Genomic DNA, 27,623 nt, shown 5'->3' on the forward strand with positions numbered 1-27,623 from the left:
AGGGAAAGAGTGGCCCGTGCATCTTTTTCTTCTTTTAGACAAGTCTAGTAGGCAAAGGAATTGTTATACAGCAAGGCCTCTTAACATGATAATGATATTGAATATATTGCTACCCTACCTATGACTCATCAATTCGTTATAATATGCAGTGATTGAACATACCACCAGCCCATCCATAACCACTCCCTCAGGTCCCACTCCCAACTCCTGTTCCAATAACAGAGGTGGTTAGAAAGGGAAGACTTGCATAACCAAAAGGATCCTATCTCATACAGTTTTTCAAACTTGGGAGATGACGACGAAAGTATATGATTCAATCCTGTAAGTCTGTCCCTTTTATTAGTGGGAAGAAGATTTGAAAAATGAATTCCCTGATAGGTACTACTCTTTCTTGCATACTTTTTTTGGTAAACAAATATAAAAACATAAAAGATGTTCACATGATAGGTTAGGTATATCTACTTGTGATAGCAAGACATGGAAAGAATCCAAGAACAAATTACAATGGCTATCTATTCATTAACTAATACTATATACTACAGCATACTAATTTCAAACTCGGTCTTTTTTCCCATATCCTTCAAAACCTTGAAGATGGGCTGTCATGGGGGAGCTTGCTACAGATCTTCCAGTAGAGACAGAGAGCTTTGGTCCACTCCCAGAGCCACAAGCATAAGGTGAGTTAGGGGAATGCTTAACTGACGTAGTTGCTCGTGACCATTGGTGCTAAAGTATGATAGAATCTGGTGAGGCTGCATGGGGTGCATTCCCTTGAGATGCTTGCATGTTCACCTTTATCCTGTATTTCCATGAGCACAATTAGTCCCTACATCATCTAGTACACAACAAGCTCTATGAGATCCACAATCTCAACTTTATGACAGATTTCGTCTTTAACAGTTGTAGATCTCATTCAAGAGAAATCAACCATAGAAACACAGAATAAAATTACAAAATTCCATTCCTGTTGTGAATGTTAATGTATTCATCAGTTTCATCCAATATCTCCTCCTGCCATTGTGGGGGGGGGGGGGAGAAATTGAGGTCAGCATGGATCATCCAAACTAATGGAAGAGAGAAGCAGGAAAAATGTTCCATCATATTATTTATAGGGAAGGGATCTACATGCCATCCGCATGTACTAGCATCTCACACAGCAAACCAATGGAAGCAAGGAAGGGTGCGTCTCATGATTTGCATGTCAGGGATGAGAGTGTGAGAAGGCATGTACTACCAGTAGGGCATACATCATTTTCCATTAATTAAATTCTAATGCTATTTCACCAACCCATAAAAATAAAAAAAGATGGGGGAGATCATATTAATTAAGCTGAATAGGATCTGAAGCATATAGGATGAATAAAAAGCAGAGATTCCTCAAGTAAACGATTTGTTTTCAAAGTTATTTGAGTGCTAGAAAAATTTCAATTAGAATTGTTATACAAACTTATTAAGTTATACAACTAACACTCAATGAATTTTCCAGGTTACCTGTAAAAGTTCTTCAATCACATCCTCCATAGTAATTACGCCAACAACCTCTTGATTGGGTGGGATTTCTGGAAGTGGAGCGTTATCGAGATCCAGGATGCAATGTGAACAACCTCTATGCCACTTCTTTAAGCCTGGAATAGCTGCACGACAATTCGTTAACTTCTGATCACCATCCTTCTTTGCTATACCTGGGAAAAACACATGAATCTCATTTAGCCCCTAGTTTTTGGTCCCAGAAGTAGGGCCTATAACCAGCAAGAATGATAAAAGTATAGAAACAAGTGTCAGTGCCACTTAGATAGTGAGGCTTAAATGCTGAGACTTTAATAGAAAATGAAAACAAGCATACATAACTACATGCAGGCATATATATATATATATATATATGTACAAATATAACAATGGTTAAGTGATTCTGAGAGATGGTTTTCTTGGGAGAACAAGAAGAATAAGAAGTGCAAATAAGAGTTTCATAAAGTGGAGACTGATTAGTAGTGAAGAAATAGCTTAGAAACCAGAAAAAACCCAAAAAAGAGAAATATCAAGTCAGAACAGAGAATAGAATGAGGCAGTACTCCCTTTTCGGCAGTATATCTCACGCAGAATGGTCTGGATAATTGAACCCAGCATTCAACAGTTTTGCCTTAATGAGAAGTTCTAGATCAAAAGTTGAGTCAATCGAATGAATTTGAAGGTTCCAGTTTTGCTTCATATTTCTCTCCCCGACTAAGAAGCTAGAAAATTAGAAAGAGGATGATTTCAGGTCATGTGACCACACCAATCATTGAAACAAGAACTCCTCTAATGTCCAGTAAATTTTTTTTCTCCCAACTGTCCATACCGTTCATGTCTGTGACAAAGCCATGGATGATGGCTTCTTTCCATCTTCTCATCTTGAACTTGGTACAGAAAGGAAATTCCAGAATGAGAATACGGCATAACAACTGAAACCTGTCCCTAAGCGATCCTGACAACTTGGAGAATTTCCACATCAGTGTTGTACTTATCAATTATCAATAATGTGAACCAACTAGGTTCTTTCAATATACTTACCTTCATTTAACATTGTTGTATCAGGTGGGGCACTCATCTTCTTATTGTTCACCTTAATCTCCATATTTTGCACCTCTCTAATTTTCTTGGGAGTCTCTTTTGTCTCATTAAGTTCCTTCGCTACAACAGCTATGTGGCTGTGACCCTTCTGAAATTCATTCAGAATACCATAAAGAGGCATGTTTTCTGAAACCCTGAAGAATGGACAATGAATCAAGACAAAGGAATAAACAATCCTACTAACTAATGCAGCAGTAGTACGATTGTTTTCAACCAACCATTCAATGAAATAGAGATCCCGATCATTTACAAGTGAGATATTTGAAAGGTAAAAAAAAAGAAAAAGAAAGAGCAATCATCTTGTCATAGCCATCAATTGTTCAGTCATCTAATATCGTACAATATATATTGATACAAAGGGTTTTAAAATTTTCATGTAGCGTATTGGTAAGGGCTGATACCAATACGGTACGATACGTACTGATACTTTAAACCATGGCTGTGGCAATCACAAATAAAGTATACTAGATCCTCTCTACAGCGAAGTATCGGTGCATATCAGTATGTATCGACCAATACATACCGATGCGGTGTTCTACAGTCATATAATGGCCAAGATGAGTTATTTTTCAGCGAAGCACGATTCTTTGATGGGGGTTATGTTCTAAAGTTGCTGCCAGCCATTTTTTTCTGTAACTAAAGTAGAAATCAAGGTTGGGAACAAGGATTTTTACACTCATAAACAACTACAAACCTTGGATTCTCAATGCGATAATCTCAGTTTAGTGTTTATGCATAATATATGTTATATATAGCTTTTTTTTAACTATTTTTATATAAAAGTATACAAAAAAGTGTTTCCTATCCATTTATGTGCATATCGTTAGTATCTTTGATACGATATGATACCCTCCAATATGTATTTTAATTTTAGTCGACCGATACGGCAACCGATACTTTAATCCTTGGGCACAACTGAGTTTTTTGTGCCGAATCTCAGCCAATTGTGGGAGTGGGAATTGGACAATTATCTAACTAATGATTAAGTGATGCTGTAATTAGCATTTATGCCACCATGATATTGCAGATGGAAATGTCCTGTTTATGCCTGAATTTTGACGTTAATGTTTTCTGAGAACATCTGTTTTGAAATTTAGTTCTTGCTATGGTTATGACAGTGAGGCAAATCTGAACTGAAAATTTCAGTCTCACCTTGGAATTTTTCTTATGATCATTTTTCTCAAAGGAACTGCATCTTTTGGGTCAACTGTCAACAGATTTTTTACCTGCAATGTGGTAAGCTAGATGTGAGATAAAAGAAGGGCAGACAGAATAAATCATTCTAATTGACATCATGGAAACCCAAAGGAAACCGACAAAAGAGAATATATATTCAATTGAAAAAAGTATATGCTTGATGAATCGTATCGACCATATCAAAAGCTCTGTGTATATGGACAATTTTGATAAATTCAATTTGATCAAACCTATAAACTAGAAAAACCTCGGTGACTGCTGAAACAAGACCAATATAACTTCATTGTCAAATTTTCAATCAAATTCTTGAAAAATGGTACCAACATCAACTCAAACAAAGGAAGAATTCCTTATTTGATGCACTTCTATTAACCATCATCAAATAGCAGATTAAACTAAAGGAAGCAAACAGACAACTCATAGTTTCTAATTTAAACTTTTATCGTTTAAAAGGACATACTACAAAAAGCACCAAATTCTTTCTACCCAGCAACTTCTTAGGATACCACCCATCAGTGTAGTTGTTCATGAGAACAATGGATGTGACCAAAATTGATACTAATGCATCTTTCCCTTTCTTTCCTTGGTCAGATAGAGGCAGTATTGGTTGGAATAAACAAAGATACTGAACAACCTCTCATGGTCAAATATGAACATAAGATAAATCAAGTTTATTCTATCCCCTAGTGAATGCTAAACAACTGTGATAAACTCCAAATGCCAAAAGGAAAAGAGTACAAAGATATATATCAGAGATTATAAACCAAAAAAAAAAAAAAAAAGGGAAATTGTATATAAAATTCCCTTGAATGCTCAACAATTTAGGCCGCTATTTGAACTGCATTCTGTCCAGCCAGTCTCCACAAACACTGAGAGAGAGAGAGAGTTACCAGGATAAGTCCAATTATATTAGTTGGATTCCACACGTAAATAGGAACTCTACTATGACCCTTCGTCATTATCACATTCAATGTCCCCCTGAGAAGGGGAAGAAAAACTATAAGCTTAAGATATAAAAGAAAATAGCTAAAATGGTAAAATGGATTATAAAGGGGACCATAAACCCACGAATCAAGGGTATCATCTAGATCCAGGGAGAATGCTTTGGAAATGGGGGTCATGGCATCCTTTGCAGTCTTTTCTGTCAATTCAAGAGCACCAGCAATTATGGTAGTCTCATCATGCGTTAAGTCTCCACCTTTTCCAGCCTGGTCAACATAGCATAGATACTGTTACATTTCTTTACAGTGATAAATAAATAAATGCAAAGAGAGGGAGAAAGAGAGAGGGAAAAGATGCAGAGTATACAGCACAAAGTGTCAATTGGTTTCATAACATACATTTTGAATGAAATTTAAAGCAGGAGTCATTCGTCAATGTGAAAAATGATAGGAAAAACAGATTAACTCTCCACATACGGCAATTACATGCTATAATTTGAAGTGGAGTGAAGTACCTTGTTCCCATGAAAATCCATAAATATCTTAAGCTCTGCTCTCCGTAAAAGGACAGCATGCCCCTCACCCAACATCCAATCCAGAAGCTGCATATTAAATAGAACAAATTGATTATTAATTAATAAATAAAACCCAACAGACAACAGCAAAAGTGATAAGAGTTGTAATATAATTTCTCCCTTAATTGTGACAGATAACCAATCCAATCACTTCAGGAGAGAGCACACATACCATCCACATACACATTTGTGAATTACATCTATACCTTACTAATTGGGTAAGCGACGGGGAAGAACAGCAAAAGAAGAACACGGACAAGGGGTGCCAATGTTGCTCCCACCGCCATGCCATAACACATACGAACTGCCTGTGGCAGTATCTGTTATACATAACACATAAATACTAGTACCCAGCTGGCCATGTGCAAATAGCACTCAATAAAATCAACTAAAATAAATTTGACAATAGAGAACCTCTCCAAACATGAGGATCAAAGTCACTGAGATAAATATGGCTGCCCAAGGAGGTACAAGCGCATCCAAGAAAAAAGGGAGAGCCTAGGAAAGTGGTCACGAACAAAGGATGCCATTAATAAGCCGTCATAAGAACAACCCATCAATTACAGCAACGAAATGGAACCAATTCAATAAAGATTCACACCTCCATTGCCAAGGAGTTTCCAATCAACAGCGTACATAGTAAGAGATGCTGCCTCTTAACAACAGGAAATATTTTTGCTGCCAGAAACCCATCATCATTATTTATATTAAAGAGGTCCTGTCTCAAGAGTCAAAATATGGCAGGAAGAAAATTTATGTTCCTCGTAGAACAACTTTACAGAATAAAAGAGGAAATTTTAATTTCCATAATGTATGGGAATTGAGCATCTTAAATGTTAAATCCTAGCCCATCTGTACAGTATTCACGTACAACAATTCAAGACAAAAGTTCCAAGGGCTTCAAGCTCTCCTTCTGCTGAAGAACAACCAAGCTAGTTGACCCAGTTTACCAGGATCCCAAAACTCCCAACTCAAAACTCAGCTTTGTGTCAAAGTTACAAATTTCATCTGCCCTACCTCAATTTTCACCAAAAGGGACCAATAAACTATTTTTAAGGTTTCTGATGCTCTTGCACAAAAAGAAAAAGGGTTGGGCGCGGGGGACAAAGAAAGTATATATTCGGGTGGACTAGGAGACCTGCCTGGCCTTACGGCAGGACATTCTCGAAAGCAAAAGCACCAATTTTGGATTCATAGAGAGGTTGGGTTCCCAAACCCCATTGAGAATGGTATTCAAATTTTCGCGTTCCCAAGTTGATCAATAGACAAACACAGAAACAGAGAGGAGAGTACCGGCGTAGATGCGGTCCTTGGGACGGCCAGACTTGATGAGGACTTCGAGGTCGACGAGGCCGAGAGACATGAGACCCAGAGTAAGACCCGCCATCAGGCCGGCGAAGCACACCAGACCAACGATCAGCAACAGGTACAGAGAGAACTGTGCCCCGCAACACGCTATATTCGCTGCCATTTTCTTCGCAGTGATTGAATTATTGAATTCGATTCGATGATTCTTTCTTCCTTACTCTAATTTTCTCCTCTTTTCTTCACTGCTACTTTTGTATCTTGCAGACTCCTTAGTCCTCAACCTATCCAATCTCTGCTTAGCTTTTTTGCATCTGCTCTGCAAAACTCCAATTTCAATACCAATACCTCTTCCTTTTATTTTCTTTATCCTTAAAAAAATGTTCTGAGTTTTCATCCGTTTGGAGCGGGTGGATTTAATAAAACACCATTACAGAACTGAAGAACTGAAAGGATGCTCGCTATTATTAATATCAGTACCCACTCTATTGTCTTGAACTAGAACATAATATATCCTTTTTTGTGCAAGACCCACTATGGACCATACAAGGGATCCACTATGGGGCCAAGAGGGCCACTGATTGTTACACTACTTTTTTTTTTTTTGGTAGAAACACTACTTACTATCTACTACTACTACTCTAATATATATATATATATATATTTTTTTTTTTTTATGAAAATAAAAAACTTTATAAATTAAGGAAGATAAGATAGAACATTAATGTCTGGGTTAACAGTGTTAATGTAGAATTTACTGTTCATAACCCTTCTGGCTAAGTTGTGCATAATGATGACTAAATCATTGTTGGGCGTAAAACAAATGTTGATTTTAAACAAAATATTATGAACATCAAGCAATAGTGGTAATGAGCTCTAGGGCCACAATTTAGTGCTTCCCTCAAAAAAAAGATCTTCTATCTCCTTAAAACTATCTACTACTATTACTTAAAAGGATTGAGGAAGGAGGGACGCAAGCTTGCAATCCCTCTCTCCCCTAGACCTTCACTGGCCAGCTGTTGCCGTTGAGTTAGAAGCTTATCCTCAAATGTCCACATATATTAATGCTCTTTTCTCGTGGAATCATGATTTGCTTTGGAGAAAACTAATCGTCGCTAAATAGTATATGGTGTTTATTGCTTTATATTGTGCTAACAAAAAAATCTGAAATGCCTTTGTTGTTTTCCTGTGGCATAAAACTATTCCATGGCACCTCATCTTGTATGCCAATTGCTTGAAGGACCCATTTCCCCTTCATAAATATTCAGCCCAGAATGAGAAACCTGATCATTACAAAGACAATAAGGTTCTAGATAACTGGTGACCCACACGGCGAAAAAGTTTTCCAAACCAGTCATTTGAAGAGGTTTTCCAAGCAATCCATCTATTTCTATTACATTGAGGGCATAGGGTAAGTCTAATTATTGGATACAAAAATAATTTGTCTTGACCTAATATTTATATTTGAACTCAAATTTAATTAAATGCCTCCTTTATATGTTCACGCATCCTTGTATTTGTTGGTCATCTATTCTTTGGCAAGCAACTTCTCCACACTCTTTAAACTTTTAATACTTGATTTTATCACTTGGCTGACGTCAAATGAGATGAAACATTAACATGTGAGCAAGGAACCCTAGTGTTTGCTTGTTCAATGAGTTACAGCTCCGTCTGACCTGTCATGGGTAATATTTAATTTATTGTTCATTTCTTACTTATAGTGATCTTGCCATTTTCATTGAACTTCGGATCAAACTTTGCCAGCCTTTTTGGTCTTCGGCTGAAATTCCATCAAAAATATCGGTGTGGATCCTCTCTCTCTCTCTCTCTCTCTCTCTCTCTCTCTCAATATATATATATGTGTGCGTGTGTGTTTGCGTGCGTGCGTGCATGTGTGTGTGTGTGTGTGTACGTGTGCATACTTGTGGTCATGTCACACCACCTTGTGTTAGGGGTCACATTGCCTTTCAAGATTCTTTTTCCCAAACAAGTATCATTGTCACAAGTCTATCCCTCCCTATTTGCCAGCCTTGGATCTCTTTAGTAAGAATTAAACAAAATTAATTATTATCTACCCTTATTGTTTTTGAGGAGGAGGAGGAGGAGGAGGAGTGGGGAGTGGGGGAAAGAAGAACGGAATAAGATTATATTTTAATGAAAAATTACAAGATTACACAATAATAGGTTCCGATACCAAATTACCCACCTATTTTTTCTTTTAAAGAGAAAAAGATTCCTATCTAACATCTCACAAGGTGCTATAAAATAACACCACTACCCCCTAAGTGGATACCTATGCATGCTCTTCCATTGACTCAAGCGCTGGCGTAGAGGCCAGAGACCCAAGTAGTGATCCCCAACCTTTAACTAAATTATCCAAAGGGACAAAGTTTTCTGTCCGAGAGTTTCCTGCACCATAGACATAAGGGGCGAAAAATGACCACCCACACATGCCCCTGTGTCTGGGTGAGTAATTTGGTAATCTGAAACCCACTGTTGTGTAATTTGGAAATTTTCCTCCCTTGATTTAATGTCTCAAGACTCAACTTTAGAATTTTTAAAAACGGAAGATGACCATCTCATCCCAAAGTAATTTATCCAATCAATTTCATTGATTACATTTATCCACCCATTTATTTCCATTTATGTTTCTACAAAGTCTGCATTTTTCCTCCCTTGAGGTAGAAGAGAAGACAAGAAACAAGTCAATAACAAAGTAGAGTTAAGAACCCACCAAAAATGTCCTTAATCAACAATGAGTCAAATCTGCATCGTCATCTCTTTTGCCAATTTCACCATCTTTCTTTCGTCACTTCCACGGTTCCTAAAGCAATGGTGGCTAGGCATCCTCATTACTAATCCAAGCCCCACCCTTGAATACAAGGACATTATAAAAGTTTAAAAGTACTGAAACAGGACTTGCCATGACGCTTTATCAGAGCCTCAAGTCCCAGTAGCCTTTTTTTCTCTTCCACTTTTCAGTTGATAAGAATTAAGAGGTTGACATGTGAAGTACACTTCAAACAGTAATAATGGTCGTGGATCACCTAACACCTTCTCTTTACTGTCGCGGCGAAGAGCTTGGATACGTCAGTGGGTTTTTCAAACGTTAGTTATGTGTGGTTCTCTTTTCCCTTATCCCCTTATTACTGATCCTCTCCCTTTGCTCCACAAAATCCCTTCTCTGGGAATATTGTCTTGATGCATAATGCACTTGGGAATTGGGAGTGGAGCATTACCCTCTCCATCCCCTCTTTGGCTTCTCAGCTCTGTGAAGCCTTATAGAATTTGGGTTGCAAGTCCAATGCCCTTCTGGAACATGTCTGGAAAAGAGAATGGACAGCCACAGGAGGACTTGGCATGGCCGGAGTTGCAGCTCTCAGACTTGCTGTTGACTGATACAGTTAAAGCAATTCATGCAACCATCAACAATGAATGGGACTCCCTCCAGCGCACCGCATGCCAGACTGCGGCAGGAAGAGCCTTGTGGAAGCATGTGATCCATGATCCGCTTGCAGAGGTATTGGCTGGGGAAGCCTACCTGAAAAGTTTCCATGAGAAGATTACAAGAGACCGCCTCAACAATGCCCGCGAAGTTTCTGGAGTCATTCTTGCTGTCCGAACCCTCTGGTTTGATTCAAAGCTTGAAGCAGCTCTCAACTCTTTTGGCGGTGGAGAGGCCCAGGTTGTTCTACTAGGTGCAGGTTTGTAATTGCTCTGTTATATCCTCTCAACTGCATTCTACCATTTGATAAGCCACCACTAGCATGACTTGTATACAGAATCAACACGACCCACCTAAATATAGGTCCCACAGGCAGATTGGCTTCTTTCTGGCTAGACCTCTCATCTGCCTTTTTCAGGTGGTTTAGAACACAAAGCATCAAGTGCCAAGCAACCAGACCTTCCATATACATTTACTTTGCTTGTTATCTATAGTGGATTAGATGATGTAACCCATCCAGAAAAAATAATTAAAAAAAAAAAATTAGATGATCTTAGAACCCAAATGAATGCAAATCATTGACAATCACATCATAAGGTTCAAAGTTAGATTTCAAAACATGGGCTATCCAATGTTGAAGGAGAGTTTTGAAGTACCATACACCAACAATATGACAGTCCACAGATGAATGCTGTTCAATTAGTTTAACTTTTTCGCCCAAGCACATGTTACTAAAATCAAAGTAATTAATACCGATACTTGGGCAGTCCACAGAAGAATGTGCCATTGTGTAAGATTTGGAAACTGTGACTTGGTTATCTCCCAAGATTTTTATTTTTTATTTTTTATTTTTGGGTGCGTGGGGGTGGGGGAGTGGGGGTGAGTGGGTGGGTTAGGGGGAATTCCATGCTTCCAAACACACATTGAAGGTCCTCAACTATAACAAGTCTCATACACATCCCACCCTGCAATTTTTCATCCTCAGAGGATGGTGAAGGTTTCAGAATTTGATTCAAAATCCTTTCTGTAGGAATGGATGCCAGGGCATACCGTTTGAACTGCTTGAATGGAAGCAACATTTTTGAGGTTGATTTCCCCGAGCTCCTGCACATGAAGGCCACTCTTCTGCGAGCAGCCATGTGGTCCACCAATGAACATCAGCAACTGAATGGGATAGCTAAATCTGTAACAAGAGTGCCTGCTGACATCAGAGACGACAACTGGCTTGAGAAGCTTCAATGTTCTGGTTTCATTCCTGAGAGGAATACAGTGTGGCTTCTAGAAGGGATCCTTTATTACCTTCCCCACCCCCATGCCATGCAGGTACTGAAGACCATAGCAGCCAACTGCACCTTGACTAACACAGTCCTCCTTGCCGATTTCATGAATAAGTCCTCAACCACAATCTCCGAATCTACCTACCACTTCTATAGCGACTGGCCTGATCATCTTTTGCCATCTCTTGGATTTTCCGATGTCAAGCTTTCACAGATTGGAGACCCTGATGCCAATTTTGGCCTCTTGCATGATCCCCTAAATATATTCAACAAGATCCGCAGCCTGCCCAGGTCAGTCCAAACCCACCCAGATGATGGAACACCATGCCATCGCCTCTACTTGGTGCAGGCCACAGGCTCACCCAACAATAGCATTCCATAGAAGGTCAATGAAATAATAACCATAGACACCACACATGAGCTAATTCTCAAAGGTAGGCATTAGCAGTGTTATTGTGGCATTAGGAACACAAATGCAACTTTAAAGCTAGTGAAGTATATATTATGGGAATGTTCTGTTTTGTGGACCGGCTTGACAGCTTGGCTAATTGAAAATTGAAATGTACATCAGTGTGAGATTTTTCTGCTTAATTTTTCTCATGATAGAATACCCCCCCTAGCTCTATTCTTCCTCCGGTCTTGCTCTTTTCTCTTATTTACTACCAGCAGTTGTTAGAAAACCCAGATAAACAAGCTGGTAATAAGCCTGGGAACCAGAAACTAGGTGAATGAGACAGGATTTAGCATCAATCCTTAATCAACCAGCCAATCAACCTGTTTTGTACGTATTCAGCTGACTTAATTGTTTTATATCACATTCATAATTTCTTTAGAAAAAAAAAATCCTAAACATCCATGGCCCCTTCAAGTTCTATCTAGATTAGCTTTCGAACTGTAATAGATTGGCCTGTCTTAGGCCCACACCTGATCCTAGCTTGACATCTGGGCTGGGTCTGAGAGCTACGTCAGCTAAAAGGACTAGCACTAAAAAATTATGCACAGATCGATATTCACTGTTATATATATATATAAATATATATTTTTGGCTACATTGTAATGGCCAAAAAATGCCAAGAATCACACATTTTGCTGAGATGCCACTGTGCTGGCTGTGATTAAAATTAATCCATCAGTCGACAGAGAGTCATTTAGAATGTCTACTGCAGTTTCTTTCTTTGCTAATGATGGATTTTGTAGGTCTACACTCCATCACAGTTGTATAAAAAATTGTTTAGCATACCTTATTAAATGGATTTGAGGGATAATGATACAATATCGGAATATCGGTACCACTATAAATTATAACTTACCACGTATTCTCAATATACATTGTGGAATATCATAAGACACATAAACTCAATGTAGCACTAAAACACCGAATAATACAAAATAGGTGAATCAACCTTCATTCTTGAAGTAGTTTTATTCTTTCTACTAAATATTTATTCCCCATAATTCTCCACAGAAAAACAAGAAATTCTAGCATGGTTTGAGGATCAAAATCACAAATCAGCACACTGAAGAGGTATAACATAATGGATCAATAGAAATCCCATTATCTCTAATCAAATTATGGTAATTTTTCACAGTTTCTTGGCGCAGATATTTTGGAAAATAAAATCTCAAATATTTCACTTAAAGCGTATGACTAAATCATGTTTTTATAATCTTGTCTTCCAGATCAACCAATAGGCTTTTTGTCATTTTTTTTTTTTAATTGCAATAAAACATTGATGGATTTTTTCTAGTTTCCACACTTAAGATGATCCTTAATGAACTCTGTCATTTATAATGATGTTACTAGCATACTTAAATCAAAGGAAATAAGTCATATCGCAAGTGACACAAGTTAAAGGTTTAGCGATCATTCCAGTAGGATGCCGGAAGGAAGAAAAAGGGGCTATTAAAAGAAAATTTCCAACTACAACAATCAAGATGATATAAGCACCCTATAGGGCTGAGACAAAGAATAAAGATATTTAAGTAGCTAAGAAGTCATGTTATGGTCCAGCTAGGGCATAATTTTCATAATATATGTTTGAGGACATCTCATAGACCCAAAAAAATTTACACCACCAGTTCACAACCATGTCCAGATGTGGAACATCTGTCCAAGATTTCATTCCTTCCTGTAAATTCATCACAGAAGAATGTCACATGCATTTCTTTTGTCAGGAAATGACATATAAATCATGTGTCACATTTATTTTTCTTTCTTCGTTAAGTTATTACAATAAGAGAAACTAATCCAAATCATAAAAACCTAATAGCAGATGATGGCAAATGTACCTTGTCCTACCCCATGCTTGAGCTGCAGTAGAGAATTGATACAAAAATGAATAAAACAGAATTCAAATGGATACCCTCTTGTTGTGAAAGTGTACATATGTTGAAAAGCAACAGCTGCCTCAAAAGGCCAATGGGAATTTTCCATATTGGTCTTCACCTGCCTCTACACAACCTGTCAAAAGAAAAAAAAAAACCTGAAAATGTACTTCTATTAAAAACAGAAGACTCCCCAAGGAACAGGCGTACTGTAGTATCCTGGGGCCTCCCCTCCTCCATCTTGCTTCCCCCCCCTCCCCCCAGTGATTTTGCTGCGGCCCTTTTGGCTTCCGTGTTATGCGTTGCTGTTTTTGCTTTGTTGGATGGATCTAAGCACTCCCCCCTCCCTTCTTCTCCCCCCTTATATATATTCTTCTCTCCAGTGGTAATAATATTTTTATATTCATAAAAAAAAAAAAAAAAACCAGAAGACTCTATGAGTCTACAGAAAGTAAAATAACATCAAGCTTTATGAATTTTCATGAAAACAAAACAATTTTTTTTTTTTATGGGTGCAGATGATAAATTTTGGAAACTGGCTAGATCCCCAAAATAAATTGAAAAGACTCACTTTTTTATATTAGGTTGAAATATTTCAAATTAATACATTTTTCAAACAGTCATCCAATAAAATCCTCTGGATAGAATGTACAGACTTTTGGGCATGAGTACAAACACAACAACAAGCAAACAAGTTCACTTTAAACTAGCACCAAGGTTTGAATCATTGTTTACAAATAAGGAAGACTTTCCACACAAGAAAAATTCATATGGTGGTTTATAATTAAAAGTCTCCCGAGTGAATGAGAATCCCAAAAATTAGCACCTGGATAGTTTGATATGCATCCAGCAATTTCAGAAAAAGTCATCAAATGAACAAATAAAAACACTAATGGTTTCTTGTGATTATATAATTACTACTATCAAAAACCAAAGCAACATGGAAACCATATAACACAACTAAAGAGCAGCCAATATAAAATTATTATATGTTTATTACAAGAATCATATGGGTCCAACTGTTTTAATCTGGTCTATGCCATGGAACATGCTGGGTTGATGGCTTGATGCATCACTGAAATTGATGCCATCTGTGTGTAGGTGGATTCATTAACATCTTCAACTACTTTGGAATACATCAAGGAATTGTTGCCCGCGGGGGGGGGGGGGGGGAAGAAAAGTTGGAAACTTGGACCTTTGACAATCCTATACAGCCGGCTTATAAGGTGGCTTCAATTGCTAAAGAGGGGTCTTTACTTCATTTTTTTAGGGGTGGGGGGTCGGGAAGAGGTGGGTAAGAAGGACTACAAACAGTGGAGAGCTTAGGAAGATGACAACTGTCCAGGCTATGCTGAGCATATTTTGCATAGAGTTGTTCGTTTTGTGTAAGGTATGCCTCAACAATGAAACTTGTATAGAGGCCTTCCTGTCCACTTAATAAAAAACCTCAAGTTCTCACAAAAAGAAATAGAAGCAAATAAACAACAAAATAAATAATTAAAAATAAAAAAAGTATGCCTCTTCAGCCACAGCACCTTTGTAAAAACACATACTTTATTTTTCATAATAAAGACATAAGAAAGACATAATAGAAATTAAAGGAGACACACAAAAGTTGGGCCATGTTACATGGATTTTACTTTTAGCTTCCTTTAATTCCAAAACATAGAAACATCAACAATATCTTCTAGGAGCAGCATACAACAGAAATATTTTAATTGAGAAAGAATGGGAGCTAATTGTCAGAAGAACTCAATGTTCAAAGTAATGAAGGAAAAATAACAAGAGAGAAAAGAGGACGGAAAGAGAGAGAGGAAGGAGCAGAGAAAGATTTGCAAGAAACACTTGGGGAGAGAATCGATTTCTCTCTCCTATATTTACAAACTTGAAATAACATGTAAGATTACATCAATACACCCACATTAACATTTTTTTCGCTAAAAAGTCATGTATATTAAAATGAAAGAAGAAAAAAGAAATATAGTACATCAGATGAGGAAGGGAGAAATACCCAACACTCACACTAAGAAGAGAGGGAGAAGCAGAAACTCCACCTTCGGCATTGCCATCAGCAGAATTACGCAACTACCCAACTCCACCAAAAACAAAAATCAGGAAAGAGAAGAAGATCCTAGGTGAATCTGAACCTAGGCCGGCCCAATGCATCCATGTCTAATTCCATTTGAACCAGAGTTGGCCAAATTGAAATCGGCTCTGACACTTCAAAACGAGCAGCTGACTTTGACAAAAAATCCGCCACTGAATTTGCTTCCCTATAGCAATGCGTTATTTTCCATTCCACATCCTCCAAATAAGAAATACAATTTATCCATCTTTGCCGAGCTATCCATGGACTTTGCCTCTTCTGAAAAATAGTCACAACTGCAACTGAATCACATTCTATCCAGAGCCGTTTCACATTATGCTGCTTAGCTAATTCAATCCCTATCATAAGCGCTAAAAATTCAGCCTCAAAATTTGTGCGAGTTCCTAGAAATTTTCTGAAATTTGCCACTACCTCTGCCTTTTCATTGCGAAGGATTCCCCCTGCTCCATACTTCCCTGGATTACCAATAGAGCAACCATCCGAATTGATTTTTATCCAACCTGGATTAGGAGGGCACCAGAAAATAGTGAAGATTTCCCGAGGCCTTCTCCGCACCCCTGAAATACCCAATCTTCTTGCAGTGACAAGATCCGAAATTGAGATGGCTGCCCCTGAATGAACCAACTCTTGGCAGCTAATTTCTCTCTTCACTTGGCCAAAACAATGCTCTTTTGATTTTGAGATTCCTTCGAATTTTCTTCCATTCCTCTCCAACCAAGTAAAGTAAGGGATTAAAAAAAAACCCTTCAGCCACACCCCTTTAAAGATGGTCTTCTTGGCCTGATCTTTCCACCAAGCTATCAAACTTTCAACTCCTTCAAATCCAGGCCACCTAAACCCAAAACAACAACAAAATTTCTGCCACATGAAAACTGCAAAAGAACATTCATACATGGTATGATTTATTGACTCTTCCGCTATGCCACAGAGAGTGCACTGAGATGGCAATGGAACCCCTCTCTTTTTCACATTATCATCAGTAGGTAGCTTATTTTTCAACATTCTCCATCCAAACACCGATTGGCGAGGCTGAAGATGAGAATTCCAAATCAATGAATACCACCCCACCTTTGGCGATTCCCGTCTTACTTTTTCCCAAGCCGATTTTATTGTAAAAACTCCAGATGAATTTAATTCCCAATGACAAATATCATCCAGATCTGAAATTATGATATCCTTGGCCTGATCAAAGATATTTTGAAAAAATTCAGAGCTCACCTGGGGAAAATTCCACTCATCTTGGCAAATGAAATCAGAAACCTTTGCCTGCATCGAATCAAAGATATCTAACTGCGAACCATACATCTCCTCAATAGACTTCTTTCCCAGCCAGCTATCTTTCCAAAAATTTATCCTCTGACCATTCCCAACAGTCCATTGCTCATGAGACTGTACCCACCGCCACACCTTTTTAAGACCAGGCCATATCGAAGAGGAAAGGTAGGTAGTTTTCAGCGAACCATCAATCTTCAGAAAACGAGCACGAAAGAAAACACTCATTAGAGAATTTCCATGTTTGATTTGCCATGCTAATTTGCACAGGCATGCAAAATTAACATCTCGCAACCTCCTAATGCCAAGACCGCCTTCCCTGGTAGGTTTACATACCTCATCCCACTTCACCACTATCTTCTTCCCTGTCTCCATGTCACCAGACCATATGAAGTTTCGCATCCACTTTTCCACTAATTTTATTGAGCTTCCTGGCCACCAATAAATCCCGAAATTATGAATTGGAATGCTTGAAATCACTGATTTAACCAGCTCCACCCTACCAGCCATGGAGAGAATCCGACCCTTCCATCCCGATAACCTCTTCTTGATTTTATCCATCAGCGGTAACATGTGGTCCCGTTGAACTCTCCCCTTGAAGATCTCCACACCTAAATATTTAGTAGGCTGCCTTGCAGATTGGATTCCCATAAAAGTACTTATAAAATGTTTCCTGTGAGGGGCAACCTTTCCAAAGAACAAACTACTTTTTTCTAGATTAAATATCTGGCCAGAGAATGCCTGATATTTATCAAGAAAAGCCTTAAGATTTTTGACAAACTGAGCAGATGCATTAATGAAAATGAAAATGTCATCAGCAAACAATAAATGGGAGGGAGTTAACACACCTCGAGGCCCAGGAAGAGACTTTATCAAACCATTCTGAACCATGCTTCTAAGACCTCTACAGAGAACCTCTTCTGCCAGAATAAATAAAAAGGGAGACAAAGGATCTCCTTGTCGGAGACCTCTACCAACCCCAAAGAACCCCACCGGGCCACCGTTCACCAAAATTGATACTTTGGAGGATAGAAGAAGGTTGTGAATCCAAGAAATCCACCTAGATGAGAACCCAAATTTGCACAGTTCTGAGGCGAGGCTGATATTTGCTGAAATTATTTTACCCTGCTGGAAAGCGCCTTGCTCTTCCGAAATCAATTTAGGCAAAACAACAAGTAATCTTGAAGATAGAATTTTTGATATCACTTTGCAATAAAAATTCCCCATACATATAGGTCGAAACCTATCTAGAGAGGCCGCCCCCTCAACTTTGGGGATCAAGGAAATAAAGCAGTTATTTATTCCTTTAGGAAGCCGCCCTTCCTCAAAGAATTTTTTCACTGCCCTGCAAAAATCACCCTCAACAATAGTCCAACATCGCCTGAAGAAACTACCTGGGAACCCATCAGGACCTGGAGAGCTTACAGGATCTAAATCCCAAACAGCTTGTTTAATTTCGTCCCCACTCGGGACAATCTCCAATCTTGCCACGTCCTCCTCCTCCAACACTCTGGGAATATTTTCAAGAAGGTCATAATGAACTGTGATTTCATCAGCCTCATGAAATTTCTCAAAAAAATCAGAGACATAAAACGATATTCCCTGTTGGTCTGAAACCCAAGTTCCATTTTCCTTTTTTAGGGAGGTGATCTGATTTTTCAACCTCCTTAGCTTCACGGAGAGATGAAAAATCTTCGAGTTACAATCTCCATTTTTCATCCATCTCAGTTTAGCTTTTTCAGCCCACAACTTCTCGTACATTTGGTTGGCCTTCAATAATACTGTTTTTGCATCTGCCTCTCTGTTAAATAATTCATCATTCATCCCAGCCACCTCTATCATATCTTGAACCTTCTTTAATTCCAGCTTTGCTTTATCGACCTCATCATTCAGGTTAGGAAAATTGGCCCTCGCCCAAACCTTTAAATTCTCCTTGACCTGCTTTAATTTTTGTGCCAGAACGAAAATTGGATTACCCCCTATCGAAGTTTTCCAAGCTTCCTCAACCACAGAGATAAATTGATCATTTTCCATCCAAAAGCTATGGAATCTAAAGGGGATATTTGTAGGTCTTTGAACATCATCAGAGACGACAATTAAAGGGGCATGATCTGATACCGAAGACAACAAAACACGCTGCTTCACATTTCTAAACACATCTATCCACTTCCCATTACAAAAACTCCGATCCAACACTGCAACTGCATGACCCCTTCGACGATTATTAGTCCAAGTGAATTTCTTTCCCTGAGAAGGGATAGAAAGCAATTCACACGCATCAACCATAGCCTGGAATTCAGCAGCTGATCCAAGATTAAACTTACCAGGACCTCTTTTCTCATGCGAGAACAGGGTTGCATTGAAATCCCCCATCACAGACCACGGAACCAAAGCTGATATCGACAACTCCAAATCTAACCACAATTGCCTACGCATAATTTTAAAAGAACTTGCATGTACAAAAGAAATACCCACTTTACTACCTGGCCAATCAAAGATGACTGATATATATTGATCAGACATACCTGCAACAACTGGTCTCGAAACCCCCAACTTCCATATAATCCATAAATTTGGGACTTTGTCATCCCGAAAGTTATGAATGAAATCCACCGCATACCCCAACCGACTAAAGAAAATAACAGGAAATTTACATACCTGAACCATGGGTTCAGCCAAGCATAACACATCCGGGGCATGCTCCTTCACCAGTAGACGTAAAGCGCACAACCCTGCTGCCTTCCTAACACCCCGAATGTTCCAATACAGAATCTTCATGAATTACTTCTTAGAGAATTGATTTTTATCAGACTTTTTAGCCTGACTACCTGTTTTCTTTCTTTGCTTTCCACCCTCAATCATACCTCCGGCCTCCTTCTCCCGAGCCACTGCCACCATATCCATTCTTATAATTTCTGAATGCACAATAGAGGCTGTTCCCCTTGAACATTCCACCCTGGGCAAAGAAGAAACCACATGATCCTCACCAGGGTCTTCAACAACTGGCTGCCTAGCACTGGCCATGGCAACACCACGTCCAGGTCCTTGACCCCCACCGAGCCTTCTATTACGAGAAGGATACCTCCCCTCCGGAACAGCAACCTCGCCCACAGGAGTAAGCCCCATTCTGGGTTCATTCCCCCCCAATGGATCCACTGGCTGATCACCAGGAACTCCATGGAGCGGGTTCTCAGTTGGGTTTGGATCAGAATCAACATCCGATCCCTCATCCATTCGAAATACGTCTCCTTCCTTAGGTTGAATATTAGAAATCTCTCCTTCCTTATTTATAGGATTAGAATCAGACTCTAATTCTATAACCGTCCCTGACACAAATCCTTCCTTAATTCCATAATTTTCATCTCCGTTGGACTCCTTTCCTAAAACGTTTGAGACAGAGTTGGAAGGATTCAAAAATATTTGAATATCTCCCCCAGCCTTGGACAAATTTGAATTAGGAGAGATTTGATCTTGAATAGGATCAAAATTATTCTGCTGATGTGGCAAAGATCTTCCCCTAGAAAGAGACTCTCTCACCGAGTTACTCCCACCTGAGTTGACTCCATCTTCAACATATACCGCCCCTGGAACCTTTGCTAATTTATCAGCCGCACATTGCTTTTCATCATCCAATCTTTTCAGCCTACACTTGGAAATCAAATGTCCGACTCGTTTACAGTATCCACAACGCTCCACATTATCTTCATACACCACCTTTTGACAGAAACCATACACCTGAGATGTACCTGGTTCTAATCTTTCCACCTGTACTTCCTCCACCCTCTCTGCCAAGTCAGAGATATCAACCTCCACCAGCACTCTCGCAAAGAAGCCAAGAATGCCTTGTCTTGTTCGTCTGTCTAGGGACACAGGGCGCCCTACTGCCTTTGCAATAGACAATAACACATTTTCGTGCCAGTATTCAAGCGGGAGATCAGGAAACCGTATCCATACCAGCTTTGTGAGAAGTTGCTTCTCGTGAATATTAAAATCAGGTTTCCAATATTGAAATCGAATGACCTGATCACCAATCCTAAGGGGAGACCTTCGCCACACCGCTGCCTTGTCGCCCTCGCACTGAAATTGAAAAATTACATAACCTTTTCCCAATGGATGCATTAGCACCCCTTGACTGAGGTTCCATTTTTCCCGAGCCTCCGCTCTCAAACCATCCAAAGAGATCAATCGGAAGTTAACCCTACCGATTAAGGCAAAACGAAAATTTTGTCTCTTCGATTCATAGTCTCTCTGCGGGATCATTACTCGTCTTTTACTCCCTACCTGAATCGGCTCTGGGAGAGTGTCAATGGCAGGCCACGACGAAAAACCCAAGGCTTTTGCATATGAATGTCGCTGGCCTGCATCCTTGTGCCTTTCATCCTCTGGAGGACCATCTGGACCACGATCCAGAGACTCCCGAGCTCCATCATCGTCATCCTCCACAGCCAGAGCTCCATTCTCCCCTGAATCGCCAGACACTCTCTCTCCTCCAAAATGCATTATCTAGTGACCTGACGAAGACAGAAAGAGAGGCTGGACTGATCGGAGTTCTACAGATCCAGAGAAGTCAGCAAGGGCTGGACCAGTTTCAGTGTTCGGTGTGTTGGATCTGATCGGAGTTCCGTGAAGCTATAATTCAGTGGAGAAGAGTTTTCAGATCTGGATCTGAATATCAGTAGATCGGAAGCAGAAGAAGCTCCAAAGAAAAGCGAGATCTCAGCTCCAAAGCAAAGCTTCCCTTCCGACTCCCCTTCCTCCGTCTCTCTCTCAGCTCCTTCCTCCGTCTCTCTCTCAGCTCCTTCCGAGATCTCAGCTCCAAAGCAAAGCGAGATGCTCCTTCCTCCGTCTCTCTCTCCAAAGCCAGTCTCTATTACTTTCTCTTCTTCTTAACAAGCACCTGGCAGTCGAGAAATTGGATAATCCAACTGCTACTGCTGTTGTCTGTGCCTGAGATCGATGACTGTTGCCGATGCCTGAGATCGAGATCTGCTTCAATCGACTGCTACTGTCGTAGGAACCTCTTCGATGACTGTTGTCGATGCCTGAGATCGAGATCTGCTTCGACTGCCTGAGATCGAGATCTGCTTCGATCGACTGCCTGAGATCGAGATCTACTTCGATCCAAGCAATAGTGAGCACTAAAATAGCTATGAAACTTCTTTTTCAAGTCACATTTTTTGGACTTAATATGGTACTAGTTTTTTTTTTTTTTTCGTGTGTGTGTGCTAAATGTTGCAAAAGAATATATTGATATGAATAAAGATGTACATGATTAATAACCAGGCATCTCTAGACAAAAAAATGATATAAATTTAATTTGAACCTCTAACTTCTGCATTGCCATCAACTATGTCAAGATGAATCAAATAATGATTTTAAGACTATTTTTTAAGACACATTAGTTATTAGTTTTATCTGAGTATGGCTGACCCTAGTTGTGCATGTTTGCAACCAACTCTAATTACCCTTTTTTGGCGCGGGGGGGGGGGGTAGCCTAAAAGATCATTAGTATTAAAAGAGAAAAAAAAAAAAAAAAATAAGACATATGACAATAGACTGAGAAACAATCAAAACTCAAACAAAAAGACTAAATCAGCTCCCCCACTTTCGGCATTGCCTACATAGCTAAAAATATTTGATACGATATTTCGACCTACATTAAGCGTTTAGTACTATTTACCTAAATATGCAGAAGATTTTTATTAAGTTAAATATGAATTAATTAAATTTGCAATCTCATTGATGTCTAGTAATACTGAAACTTCATTTTTGGGGATGGCTGTTGAAAATAGAAACACTCTTACCTAAGACAATTTCACTCGTTTAGTTGTATACATAGTTTTTTCTTCCTTGCAATAAATTTGATATTACCTAATAAAAAAATCCGACCTTTCGTTAAAGAATAACCTTGAGTCATTGCCCTTTTTAGAGGTAAGTCGTTTTGTGGTGCTATGCGTAGTAAGATAGCTTTTTCAGATGTAACATATCACATTTGGTGGTAGAGAAATAAGAAGGGATGGATCAACTCCTTTTGCATCTATCAGCAGATTGGGTCGTCCATTGTCTCTGAGGCTCGACAGAAAGTACTCTCTTTTCTCTTCCCTTGCAGAGAATGATATAAATGTAAATGACTAGTAATAATACTTAGATATCCCTACTCTTTTAAGAGATCATGTTTATCAATCATTATTAAATTCTTAAAAGTTGCACCTCTTCATGAATCTATAAGCCTTATTCATTAATGACAAAAGGCCTAACCCTATTTTATTTGGTAGTTTTACTTTTGGTCTTGTGTGACAACGATCACTGAAATGGTTAATGCCGAAGGTGGTTTAGGTCCATCTTTGCTATTTTCCTTTCTACTGGTCGGCCTCGCAAATGTATCTAATATGTTCTTTACTTTTTTGTTTATACTTTAATACAAAAGACATTCTAGCGAGAAAGATCATTGAAATGGCCATGAAACTACTTTTCATTTCACTTATCATGGAGTTAATATGTTAATAGTCAGTAGTGTAATTAAATTAATGACCATTTGTTTAAACACATGAGTTTATGGTTCTTAAGTGTGTGTATATATAAAAAATTATTGTTTTTATTTGAGATTGGCTGACCATTGTTGTGCTCGTTAATTTATAATTAGCTCTTCTTGCTTTCTTTGGTAAGGTAACCCTTTTTGGCATAATTACTCCAAATCATTCATTCCACTTCGAGAACAAAAGATGCGCCTATCTGGCTTTCACGGTTCTTCCTGAGGCCCTCTTACGTTGCCTTTGCCTTTGTGTGTTGTAATTGTTTTAATTTATTTCTTTGCATTATATTGATGCTCCCTATTAAAAAAAAAAATGTTTTGAGATATTTTTTTTAGGATATATTCTCTGCGTGCGAGTGTATTCCTGCATTTAGATGCAGAAGGTGCGAAATGACTACATCACCCCTCTTAATAGATACCCATTCACGCTCGCATTGGTTGGGGCGATGCTGCAAGGACCACACTTATTGGACAGAAATCTCTCTCTCTCTCTCTCTCTCTCTCTCTCTCTCTCTTATCATTAATATCAACTTTATTGGAAAGAAATATGAGAAAGAAAATGTGCAAGAACCACATGTACTATGGCCAACAAAATCAATTCAAGGAAGAGACATTGAATAAAGAAAAAGCCCTCAAGAAGAAGCAGCAATCCACGGAACTTGTACACCCTAGTTTCTGAACATGGGTTGGAAGCTATTGGGGGTTTGGGTTCAACGTATATGGGAGCACGGCATATATACAATCAAAATTATTTCAAACTCACATCTTTGGCATAGCTATCAGTAGAGGAAAGAAATAAAATCCACAAATCAACTGAATCTATATCTAGTCATGATCTTATAAAATGGGTTTTCTAGTCGCATCCAAGTAAATTACTTTGTAAGGGGAGCTTTGCATAAATTGATTGCAGAATCAATAATTTAAAACATGGAGTGCGGTGTAAGTTTATCTGATCTTCCAAGGGGAAGAATGAGAGCTCCAAAATTTTAGGAGAGAATTTTAGGCGATGGAATCTAGCAGGCTGATCGAGGGTGCAATTGATGTGTAACGCCCTGACCCAATTAACTTTGGCACAATATTGTCCTCTTTGGTCAATGGGCCTCAAGGCTTTAAAATGCATTGTGCTATGTTAAGGAGGCTAGAGATTATCAGCTAGCATAATAATCTCCCCTAGATGACATGGGACTAAAGTTTGCACATCCTCACCGATCTCTTAAATACTCTGGTACATTCCGTATTCTTGGTGGAGACATCTCACCGATTTCTCAAACACCCTGATACTTTCTATATTTTTGGTGAAGACACCTACCCGATCTCCTAGGCAGGTCTGATAGTTGTCGTATTCTTGAGCGTCACAGTTTTCCCCCTTTTGGAACAACGTCCCTACTGTGGCCTCACACACTATCGGAGTTTGCTGTGCTACCATCTGTAACGTCTCGGCCCCATTAACCCACGGGCCATGGTTAATGGGATCGGGGCGTTACACGAGGGGGAGGAGTTCGAGTTCCGTTTCTTGTAGCGGAGTCCCATCTGATTCCTGGAGGGCTCCCAATTCCATCTCTTCCTGTTAATCCTCTGCTTCCCTGTGGACGGCGTGCTTCCTATGTTGCAGCGGTGGGGGCTTCTTCTACTCAGATACCGATGGAGAGCTCCCCTTTGCCTTCGGTGGATAGTCTCCCTTCCCCTACAAGGGTTGGCAATCTGACGAGCATCTGTATATCCCAGGCAGTCTATGTGAGGCGGCTTAATAAACACAAGTATGCGCTACTTGGGCGAGTGAACTTTAGAGCGATTTCTATAGACTCTCTTCGATCTATAGTTCAATCGAGTTGGATGCTGAAGGACGAGGCTATTTTGAAATCACTGGGAAAGGTTTTGTTCTTCTCCGTTTCAATTTTGAGGTTGATATTATGTACATCTGGAAACATGGACCTGTTAGAGTTAAGGGATAATTGCTACGGTTCCAGCACTGGCGACCTGAGTTCAAGGTTGAAGACGAAGACATTACGCATCATCTGGTGTGGGTAAGGTTCCCTAATCAATACTGAGACAAAGAAATTATATTCACCATGGAAAAAGGCAGTGGGATGCCCAATTGCTATTGATCGAAGGACTCAGGGCTCCTATTATGGCATGCCGTCCTAATGCATGCCCGTCAAGAACTAGGTCTGAAGTCGAGGACAAGTTCCTGGTGCAATATATGTTGATGAAACCAAAAGTCCTTCGATGTTAAGAGTGTCGACCAAAAGTGGTGCTGGAGGTTGCACCTTCCTTCGAAGGAACCGCTGGGGTTAGTGACCATCCAAGGATTCCAACAATTTTATACTCTCAAAGGCAGGTCCCTAATGGGAATCAGTCTCTTCCCATGTTAGTCGAGGTTGGACGGGATTTGGAGAATGCGATTCATGTTGAAACTTAAGGCGTTGACTCCTCTATACATGTGCCTTCTTAGGTGGACCCTTCCCCCCTACACGGTCGCATGCGGTTAGGTATTTGGATGCTCTATCTGGTGAGAGCAATTATGATGACTTATTCAGTGATGAGTGGGCACTTGTCAGGAGGTGGCAGTTTAGAAGTGGTTCTTAACCCCTGCTGAGGTGGAAACTGATCTGCTCTTCAGTTCACAACTAACAAGTAATAAGTCCAAAACGAGAGAAGATGCTGATGTGACCTCAAATTAAAGACGCAGACCAGGAAGAAAGGGACACCAGCAGATTGGCACAGTTGGTGAGGGTGCGGGTTGTCGTACCACAAAGGTAACCCAAAAACCATTCTTTAATGAATTTTATTTTTTGAAATATCAGAGGTATTAGCAATGGCCGAGCTAGGGCGGCATTATGGTTGGCAATAAAAGAACATAATCCATTATTGCTATGCATAGTAGAGCCTAAAATTGACATTAGCAAATGTCCAAAAAGATTATTCAGCTCTCTTGGTTATGATACAATTTTCTCATATAATGAAAGGGAAGAATCAATCCCTAATATTTGGATTTTTTGGAAAGTGGGGGTCTCCCGCCCGGTATTTATTGCTCACACGGATCAACATTTATCGGTTTTTCTTGCGATTAATGGGGTTACATGTTTTTCTTTTTTTATTCATGCAAACTATTTTAGAGCAACTCGTCGTCAATTATGGTGTGATCTCTACACTTTTGCTGACTCTATTCCATGGTTGGTCATTGGAGATTTCAATTCGTATTCGTTCTCTCATGAAAAAGAGGCCTAGACCGGTTCAATTAGGGATCTTTTGAGGAGTTCTCGGGTTCCATGGATTCAACTTCTCTTTTTAGTTCCATCTTCTTGTCTGAAGTATACCTGGACTAACAACATATGTGTGGGATCAATTAGTGCAGTTCTTGGTGCAGCCTGTGTAATCAGAAATGGATAAGTCTTTCCCCGATTGCTCTCAACGGGTTCTTGGCCGGAATTATTCTGATCACTCCCCTATTGTATTGTGTTGTCATGAAGGTCCTTGCCCTACTAACCCTTTCCGCATGTTACATCTCTGGGAAGATCATTTTGACTTCAGAGAGATGGTATGGTCATCCTGGGAGGTTCCTTTGAGTGGGACTCCTATGTTCATTATTATTAATAAGCTAAGAGATTAAGCAGCCCAATACGAGCATGGGAAAAATCGGTGTTCGATAACAAAGTTGTTGAGGAGATAAAATTGAAAGAGTCTATGAGCACTCTGCAAAGTGCTATTGAGGAGTAAGGTTTGAACGATAATCTTTTTCGCAAGAGCTTGTTGCAAAAAGAACTTTAAATGATGCTCTTCTTCTTCAAGAGAAGTTATGACGAGAGAAACCTAGAGCTAAATGGTTGAGGGAAGGGGATTGCTGCACTAAATTTTTCTCTCTCTCTGCAAAAATCAGGAAGGGTAGAAATATGATTCGGGAAATCTATGATGAAAGTGGTTCTGCCTTAACGGACATGGGAGCTATTGGGAGCTACTTGGTTAATCATTTTGAATTGTTCAACAAAAAGAAGGAAATGGTGAAAAATGACTCACTGCTTGCAGTTATTCCTGAAGTGCTC

The 27,623-nt window shown here is 39.4% G+C and overlaps 3 protein-coding genes across 6 annotated transcripts; 1 reads left to right on the plus strand and 2 right to left on the minus strand.

The window, feature by feature from the left end:
- Positions 1-377: 377 nt before the first annotated feature.
- On the minus strand, positions 378-7,095 carry LOC122087672 (DUF21 domain-containing protein At1g47330-like). 4 transcript variants are annotated; one of them, XM_042656871.1, is made up of 13 exons: positions 6,614-7,095; positions 5,922-5,998; positions 5,735-5,818; positions 5,527-5,640; positions 5,261-5,347; positions 4,873-5,012; positions 4,695-4,782; positions 3,760-3,833; positions 2,548-2,741; positions 2,336-2,461; positions 1,492-1,682; positions 965-1,011; positions 378-799 (listed from the first exon to the last, which is right to left on the minus strand). In XM_042656871.1, the coding sequence occupies exons 1-13, from the start codon at positions 6,789-6,791 to the stop codon at positions 727-729; spliced, it is 1,473 nt and encodes a 490-aa protein (XP_042512805.1). In that variant the 5' UTR covers positions 6,792-7,095; the 3' UTR covers positions 378-726. The 4 variants fall into 4 exon arrangements, with proteins under 4 accessions (XP_042512805.1, XP_042512803.1, XP_042512804.1 ...); XM_042656869.1 differs by having other exon boundaries at positions 4,695-5,012; XM_042656870.1 differs by lacking the exon at positions 965-1,011 and having other exon boundaries at positions 4,695-5,012.
- Positions 7,096-9,656: 2,561 nt separating this feature from the next.
- LOC122087272 (putative S-adenosyl-L-methionine-dependent methyltransferase Mjls_1072) lies at positions 9,657-11,981 on the plus strand. Its single transcript, XM_042656350.1, has 2 exons — positions 9,657-10,329; positions 11,101-11,981. Exons 1-2 carry the CDS (start codon positions 9,834-9,836, stop codon positions 11,727-11,729), a joined length of 1,125 nt encoding a protein of 374 aa, XP_042512284.1. The 5' UTR covers positions 9,657-9,833; the 3' UTR covers positions 11,730-11,981.
- Positions 11,982-13,414: 1,433 nt separating this feature from the next.
- Positions 13,415-19,829, minus strand: LOC122086902. The gene is made up of 4 exons (XM_042655817.1): positions 17,793-19,829; positions 16,998-17,246; positions 13,637-13,658; positions 13,415-13,476 (listed from the first exon to the last, which is right to left on the minus strand). Exons 1-4 carry the CDS (start codon positions 19,827-19,829, stop codon positions 13,415-13,417), a joined length of 2,370 nt encoding a protein of 789 aa, XP_042511751.1.
- Positions 19,830-27,623: the final 7,794 nt, after the last annotated feature.

This window comes from Macadamia integrifolia, chromosome 8 (genome assembly GCF_013358625.1).
Source record: "Macadamia integrifolia cultivar HAES 741 chromosome 8, SCU_Mint_v3, whole genome shotgun sequence".
In the NCBI taxonomy this organism is placed as follows: Eukaryota; Viridiplantae; Streptophyta; class Magnoliopsida; order Proteales; family Proteaceae; genus Macadamia; species Macadamia integrifolia.